Source organism: Trachurus japonicus, unplaced genomic scaffold (genome assembly GCF_045865225.1).
Source record: "Trachurus japonicus isolate A0001 unplaced genomic scaffold, Traja_1.0 AP030098.1".
Taxonomy (NCBI): domain Eukaryota; kingdom Metazoa; phylum Chordata; class Actinopteri; order Carangiformes; family Carangidae; genus Trachurus; species Trachurus japonicus.
The window spans coordinates 78,059-86,751 of NW_028220231.1; the positions used below are offsets into that span (position 1 = coordinate 78,059).

The following is an 8,693-nucleotide window of genomic DNA, read 5'->3' on the forward strand; positions in this document are numbered from 1 at the left end:
TCTATCTATCTATCTATCTATCTATCTATCTATCTATCTATCTATCTATCTATCTATCTATCTATCTATCTATCTATCTATCTATCGATCTATCGATCTATACAAGTCACCCACTGAATTACAATTACAAATATGTTTGAGAATAGCTTGAGTTTGTTCAACTACCATTATTATTAGTATCAATGCTTATTTTGAAAAGTATTAGCATTATTGACTGTTGGGAATCAGGTGACAGTTATAACAAACCCTAAAATAATAGATAAATGTAAATCACTCAAATTACCCTCTTGTGCTTTGGAGAGGGCTGGTAGTTCACTGGGCAAGACAGATCAGAAGGAGAAACTTCCTCCATAGCATGTAATGCTGCGCTGCTGAACCAGACTGGGTTCAGTGGAAAGAAGCTCTCCTCCGCCTGTGAAACAAAAAGAAAAATTCACTGACAATATGTCTTATCACATACACAAAGTATACATTAAGAACCAATTAAGACATCCTAAAGTATTTGAAAAAAACAAACCTGCTGCTGAGCCATCCTGGGCTGTGCGGTTCACCAGGCTGGCTCGTCTGGAATGAAAAGTTGTATTACATTGCATTAATCAAATTGTAAACCACTTGAGAGAAAAAAAAAAATCTAATTTTCACAAAGTCTCATATACACATTACTGTAGCCATGTTTCCATCCAAAGTGATTCGAATTACTGGGAAATGCGCATTAAAAGAAATTTGAATCATGTGTGTTTCCATCTACGGACTTTGCACCCCCCCCCCCGGACGGACTGACGGTCTGATTTGAACACATTAGCGCGATTTGGCGCATATGTTTATTACCTTCATGATGCGACCTGTCCGTGTGTGTGTGAGAGAGAGGGAGAGAGAGAGAGAGAGAGAGAGAGAGAGAGAGAGTCGCGGCTGTCACAGACTTTATTAATGATAAACACTGGATGCACTGGTTGATAAGTTTCGTTTTTACTGAGGAGGAACTATGAAGAAGTGCAGTAACATCATTATGAAGGTGTGTGGGGGCTTTTATTTTGCCGTGGCGGTGCGCCACAATTAATTACATGTAGTGAAACCCTGATGTTGTCTTGTGAGTGCGCTACGTCACACTTAATTCGAATCATCAACCAAAACCCGGCCCTAGCGAGAGTATTTCAGTTTGTGCGAATCAGGGGATTTTAATTCGAATCACGGCGTTTCCATCATCATTTTCCAATGCGATACATCTCGATGCGCAGCTAAACAGCTGATGGAAACGCACCTACTGTAACAATTACCTTGCGGCCATGACTGACTTGCTGCCACTGAAAGGGGTCAGGTGACCGTGGAGCAGGGACCTCTCCCGTCACAACCAGCTTGGGAGTGAAGTTCCTAACTGGCGGTGAAGGCCTGGGAGAGACCGGGGGTGCTGGTGGTGGTGTCTCCAGCTGCTGCATGGCGGCGGACCACAGCAAACGGACGAGGATCCACATCCCCTCGTCATCGCTCAGATGGATCTGCAGAAATTACATAACCAAATTAATTTACAGATACAAAGTTTTAGCCACAAAAAGCAGCTGCAGCTTCACACAAGGATATTCTACTTACAACATCTCTGCCCCACAGCTGCGGCCGGTTAAGGGAAGTAATCCTCAGCTGAGAAGTACGTCACATCTAAAAAATAAAAAACAGCCATTATAATCTCCATACATGTAATGGTGACTTTTTATTCGTTACTACACCTCAATGCATATTGAGGTACATTTTTATTGAAACGGCTTGCAGAGAACATATAACAAAATGTAACTCCATTTAATCTAAGAACTTTTTTACGTACCTATACTTGCAGACACGCGGTGGTATGCCTGGCGAAGGAGGTCCTGGTAAGACACCTCACAGTCCAGGCGGGGAGGGAAGTCAACAACAAAAACCTGCAGAAAACAAAAAGTCATATACAGGTTACAATACATACATTATTATTTGAAAGCTCATATAATCTAATTAGACCAGCTAATGTACTACTCCTACTACTATTAAGAATGAAGAAGCAATCAAGACATGAAAAAAGCTTACGTTGGGCCAGCAGCTGCGAATGCTGAGCAGGAGCTTGGTGTAGTCGGCGGCAGCTTCGTCGATGGTCCTGCTGGCTCTGAGGTTGTTGCTGGGCGCCAGAGGACACACGGCGTCAGGGATCCGAGGAAGCACAGCATTCAGCACGTCGGTCCGCAGTGCAGAGGCAGCAGCCCCTGCGGTCGACATGAAGCCAAAGGCAAAGGGTTTCTCTGGCATCCGGACCACACCATCTACAATGGCACGTAGATGGGAGTCTCCGATAATCAGAACAAACTGCAACAACAAACATAATTTCTTTAGCATGAAAGTCCTCACCAACATCAACCGTTTTCTTCATAAACTGGAGAAATAATAATACCTTCTTGTCAGGAGACTCTGGTGGCTTGACCAGTTTGTGTTTGTGCCCAGTGAAGGGTGAAACTGGCCATGCCTGCACTCTGTGGCGGTAACCAGTACCGCGGCCTGTTTAGAAATAAACAAAACAAATACAGGTAAAAAAATAAAAAATAAAAAATGAATGAAGGAAAACAGCAAATACCTAAAATAAATGTACATTTTCTTTAAGTAAAAAAAACCCCAACAGTTTAAAAGCTGTAAACAAACAGAATATGAATTGTTATTTAAAGCAGAAGTAAGTGATATATTTGTGTTAATATAAGTCTTAAATAGTTATATCTTCCGACAGCAATCACTTACATAGAGTGTTTGGTCTGAAACACGGGTCTGTCAGTCACTCTGCTCTGCTCTGAGCCGAGGAGAAAACTTTTCTCGTATCCTACAGTTTTTATCCAATGAGGAGAAAGAACGGCATGCAGGGCTGTGTGTGCAGCCAAGGGACGCCGTGAATGTGGTGACGTATTGACGAGGACTGTTATGGTGCGTTCAAGGCAACCCGTAACTCGTGTTTTTCCGACCTGTGAAGTCGTACCAGTTCGATCTGGTACGACTTCACGGGTCGGAAGTTACGAGTGGCCGTTTTAGTGACTTTCACAGGTAAAGCAGATCGGAAAAACACGAGTGGGTTGCCTGGAACGCTACAAAGTCGTAAGTTGTGACTTTAAGCTGTAATTTACGGTTTCAAAAGCCGGCCTGGAACGCAGCATTAGCCAAAACGACCGGATCGCTTACTTCTGCTTTAATACTTATACTTAATACTATAAAACAGCTGCATACTCACATGCACAGAAGTTGGCACGCACATCATCCAATCTCCAGAACCGTGCACCTGGGGATGGGGAGCAGGGGGGTTGGGTCTCTATGGTCCTGGACCCCTCTCTGGACACACTGGCTGGGGGGGGACTCCGTCAGCTGCTCCTGGTCGGGCTTCCTCCACCACACTGTATGTTGTAAATCTCTGGGCAGGGCTATGGGCTGGCGTTGCTAACGGGAGGAGTGCAGAGAGTCTTCTACTGCAATTAAAGTACTTAGGGGCTATTTGTAGATCATACAACGCCACTTTAAAAAAAAATTATACTATCCCTTTAAGACCATTTATCAAAAGTGGATACATATTTACAGTCACCTCAAGCAAATACAACGACTATTTGAATCAATAGAAAAAACACAAAGCATAAATGAACCTACGTTCCCTATTGTTGTACATTTTCCCGCAGTTGAAGCTAAGCTAAGATACTATCAAGACCAACTGTACATATTTTAATGTGTTTCAGGTGATCTTAGCCAAAACACGACAGAGTAACGTCAAACTTAATCTCACTATTGTGTACAACTGATGTGTTATAGCTAATACTCTCAAGCTAGCAAGTTGAAAAGACAAATTCTTACCTCTGATGGATGAAAAGGGGGAGAGCAGATTAGCCCAGGGGGGCTTATACCGGTTTATACGAGCCAGAGCGAGCTTTTGATGTGCCGCCACAGCTGTCACATAACACGTGGCGACAGCCTTTGATCTCGCCGAGGCTGTGCAGGATCCCTGTCTGCTAACTAGCTGCTATCATGCATGAAAAAGAAAATAGACAAGATGGTTCGACATTATATAGCCTAACATTAACTTTAGCTACTTTCACCCCTAGAAGAAGCCCAAGCTTAATTATTTTTAGGTACACACACTACAATTGCATTTACAGACAGATGCTAATAATAACAGATCGTTTTTTTCTCATGTAATACCAACTAGCTGCTCGCTAGCTAACGTTAGCTACTCCCCTCTAGTAGTTCCAGCTGCAACACTCTTTTCGAAATTATACATTTTTACATCAGTTCTTGGTCACGCCAGCTGCACTTCGGAAAAGCTCGGTCGCGCTATCTTCACTTTAAAATCGAGTGCCTGTCTACATCGTCTCGTACGGTAAAGCGTGTGAGGGGCTTCATGGTGCATTCAAGGACACCCCGTAAACCCAGGAATCCATATCGAAGCAACTGCCCAAACCGAGCTAGCCTAAGGCTAAACAGCTAGGCTAATAAGCTAAGCGGCAGCTTCAGCACCCACCCACCCAGCTACAGAGCACCGCTGATGAATCCGAAGCCCGACTCTCACCCTGCTGCTAACACCGTGCTCGAGCGCTAGTGAACGAAGGTAATTCCCTTAACGCCACAGCACCACTTGAAATAACGATCAAATATGAGATTATAGGTATATATTTTTATTTAATAAAAGTATACAAGTCCGCAAAACTCCAACGTCACCAACCATAACGTCAAAGTAACTTCATTAACGTAAATGACTTGTAGTGTAGCCTAATTTTAAGAAACTTGAACATATGTTATAACCTATGATTATAAGCTTTACAGTCTATGGTTATAAGTTAACCCTAACCCTTGATATTAAAAGCAGTGGTGAACAGTAATGCAGTGGTGAACAGTAATAAAAATAATATTGTCTTCAAGCGCTGCATATTTGAGGTAATTGCACTCAACAAGATTAACATAATTTTCATTTTATGCTGTTGTAATTTTAACCTACTTCAGTACACTAACGTTAGCCTATATTTCAGAGGGAAATATCTGAACTTTTTTTTCTTTTTACCTCTGTAATCTTAAAATAACAGGTAGTTTAAAAAAAAAGATTAAGTGAACATATAGGCTAAGTTCTGGTAAAATATTCATAACTTACTTCCTTAGATAAACAACCAATTTCAAAATGGTTTTGGATGAGATGTAAAGGCTGTGCATAGTTTATTTGAACTTTTAGTGCACCTTAACTTCTTTGAGATAAGAGGGATGTCACATAATAATAATAACAAGAAAAACATCAATAATAAATTATATTTGTATAGGTAACTAAAGAGAGATTTTGAATGCTGAGCATTTTAGTGGAGTGCTTTCACAGTGTGGTATTATTAGGCTACTTACTTAGTAAGGCATTTCAAAACACAATTGGTTACAAGAAGTTTGTCTGTCTTTTTTAGAATGCATTCAACAAAGAAAATGGGCCCTCCCAGCCACCTTGACCAGGCCACCCAGGCCCACTGCCCAACCACAGATGGACGCCCAGCCCAAACCCCTGGCACCCAAGCTCCCGGCTGCCCCGTCACAGCCCCTGGCCCAGACGTCGGCTCCCTTGAAGCCAAACGATGTAAGCTGTCTCCTACTTTACACTTCACACAGTTCAGTTATTAGATCGTCTTGCTTCAAAGGATAGATAAATGTATTATTAAGTAATTTTGTTGCTATGTACTTTCCGCTTTTAATAGATGTAACATATTGCCATAAACATGAGCCAACTTTAATGAGTAACTTTTTCTTATTTCATTCTCTTTCTCCTCACACAGGTACAGTTTGGATAATTGGGGACAGCTATGTCCGACGTGCTGCCCAGAGAGCTGCAGAAACCATGGGGACTGACCTCAGTGTGCCCGGTGTCCGCGTCTGCTGGTTCGGCTGGGGTGGACTGCGGTGGAAAGGCCTCCTTCCCTTCCTTTCCCACTCCCTGCGAGGAAGAACAGCACCTGACATCCTCATCATCCACTGTGGCGGCAACGACATGGGGGGTGTGAGGAGTGTTGAGCTTGTTAACATGATGAAGGAAGATGTTCACCATCTTTGCCATCAACACCTGGCACCTTCATCATGTATTCAGCTTTGACGCCCAGGTGTCGGTGGAGGGCTTCTGTGGCTAACCCAGGGAAGCTTGACAAATCCAGGATTTATTTTGTCTGCTGCTGTGAGGACTGTAGCCTCTAAGATGGGGCGGCCACTCTACTCTACCCACTGCACCACTCGCCACCCCACAAATTGTTTCTTTTATTTTACAGTTTTTCACGCACGATTTGACAACAGAGTTCAGTTTTGAGAACAGATTAAACTGTTTTGAGGTGAAAGTTTGGTTTTGCAAGAAGAGTCTGAAGTTTTGTGAATGTCGCTTGAAAATTGGGGTTTATGTTCACAGTTTAGAGAAAAGGTGAGCAGCCTTCAAGAAATGTGTCTTAGCAATCGAGAAAAACTGTAATATTATTTAAGAATCTAGTCTTATTTTTTAAGATTACATGCACTATTTTATATTATTTATTTGTTTTTGCATATTTTCACTTTACTTAATTATAAGTTTAATTTTTTTTTCAAAAAGTCTTACATATTAAAGAATCTTTGTTTTGTCTGTGAAATTTATTTTTCTAACCAACTTAATTACTTATTTTTTTTTACATGTCAAATAAATTATCTTCCAAAAGCAACTCCCTTTGTCTTCTATTCATATTTAAAATGTCCTAGCTTTACTGTTGGTTGAACACTAAATAAGTATGTATTATATTATTATATCTACAATTAGTATCTATTTGAATGAGATAACTCTACACATGATTTACTGGTTTTGGTTATTTCTTAATAGATGTAAGATTTATGTAATATCTCTACTTTTAAGAAAGTCCAAAAAACTACATTTTCTGAGCATCTCTTACAACAGCTGTCAGGAACAAGAGTACCTTGCTGCAGTCAATATGGCCGACACGAGCGGCACCATACATCCAATCCATACCGGAAGTCTCAAGCGGAAGTTAGTTGCTCTGAGGCGAGCTACAACAATAAAAGCACGTACGTTTCAATCCATACCGGAAGTCTCAAGCGGAAGTTAGTTAAACACCGCTCCGAGGCGAGCTACAACAATAAAAGCACGTACGTTTACACATAATTATGGATTCTTTTTGCAGTTACATGTTTATCGTAACGGTATAATTGACTAAGTAATTAACTTCGCAAGTTTATAGGCTACTGTAAAACTCAGAAGTTAGAAGTCCACTAATCACTAAATGTTAACTTTTCATGGATTAATAACTTCTTCTATAACTTCTAACGTTCAACGTTAACATAAAAATATGGTTGTGTGGTGGGGTTCACTCACGCACACTCTCTCTAGCTCCCAATAGGACTGAATAATATAAATATTGAATAGACTGAATTCTCATTAAATAAACCTAGGATTAATAAAATGAGAATTTACAATATCAAATGAATTGACCACTTTCAGATTAGTCAGTAGTTGCAACATGCAAACCACACAGTCATACTTTGACATTAATATTTTTATTATTGGGGAGGTAGAAAAATAGAAGACACAAATAATTGGTGGTACCAGACATTATGCACTGATCATGATCCTTCCTGTCAGGTAAGATGTGACCGAGGAGATAAAGGCCAGTTTGGGGAACTGTGCTGTCTTAAGGAGGCTCAGATTTCTTGACATCTGTAGTACAATCAGTCTGTGATAGCAAGTGTGTTCTTTTATGCTGCAGTCTGCTGGGGAGTAGGGACTTCAATCCTGCTGATCATATTTTAACCCTTCAGGGATCTTCAGGGATGAGTAGGAGCATCATGGACGACATGTGTTCCTGCAACAGAGCAGGCATTTCCTGGGTCTACAAATGTATTCATCATCAGGTTTAGCTATCAAATGAATGCAATAATTAAATTTTCCCATTTTCAGTCCTCTGTTAATCTTTCTGGAATCAAACAAAACACAATATTGCACTTTCATACTGGCAATAATAACTTGACTTGAGTTATTTTTTGTAAACAATGCCTTTATTACAAAACAGAACAAACAAACAGGTGTCGCCAGGCCATCCTGCTTTGTTGGGGGCACAGTATCTGGTGGTGGTGGGGCTTAAAACAGGCTCCCACTGGCCAACACAACCTCAGCCTTCAGCCTGGTGAGGCCTTCCTCCACGAGGATTCTGATCAAAATCTGAAAAATAGTAACATGATCCAATCATACAGTAACCTTATGATGCTGTAAAGAGTGTTCTCTTTGTTTTTATGCTTTCCAAAGGAATAAAATTGAACACCCAATAATTTCCTCACAATTCCCATGCAAGCTCGATTGACATTCTTACCTCTGGGAGCATAACATCAAAGACAAAATCGAGGAGGTGGATATCCCCTTTTTTTATCTGTTCCCCCACGCCCGTGACCTCCTCAATGACTCGAAGGACCTCAAAGATCTATTAAAAACAAAAACACAAAGTAAACAAATTAACCGTTGTTACCTCTGAACACACATACATGAGCTAAGCTAAGCTAAGCTAAGCTAAGCTAAGCTAAGCTAAGCTAAGCTAATAGCTCGGACAAGAAAAAACAACCTTCACGAGACGTGTCACTCAGTTATTCCACGCATCGCATTTGTAAAAAGCACGAATTACATCCTAAAGATAATACCACACTCGTGGAATGATAATTAAAAAACTATTTTT

At 40.9% G+C, this 8,693-nt stretch overlaps 1 protein-coding gene across 1 annotated transcript; it reads right to left on the bottom strand.

The window, feature by feature from the left end:
- Window positions 1-274: 274 nt before the first annotated feature.
- Window positions 275-3,652, bottom strand: LOC146960702 (uncharacterized). The gene is made up of 6 exons (XM_085772138.1): window positions 3,634-3,652; window positions 2,408-2,511; window positions 2,050-2,322; window positions 1,824-1,907; window positions 1,275-1,493; window positions 275-412 (listed from the first exon to the last, which is right to left on the bottom strand). Exons 1-6 carry the CDS (start codon window positions 3,650-3,652, stop codon window positions 275-277), a joined length of 837 nt encoding a protein of 278 aa, XP_085628264.1.
- Window positions 3,653-8,693: the final 5,041 nt, after the last annotated feature.

Excerpts from the sequence above, each read along its gene's own strand:
- LOC146960702 (XM_085772138.1), bottom strand. Across the intron at positions 1,494-1,823 it reads AGGCATACCACCGCGTGTCT|ATCCATCTGAGCGATGACGA; the intron begins GCAAGTATAGGT and ends TAATTTCTGCAG. Across the intron at positions 413-1,274 it reads AAGTCAGTCATGGCCGCAAG|GCGGAGGAGAGCTTCTTTCC; the intron begins GTAATTGTTACA and ends TTTGTTTCACAG.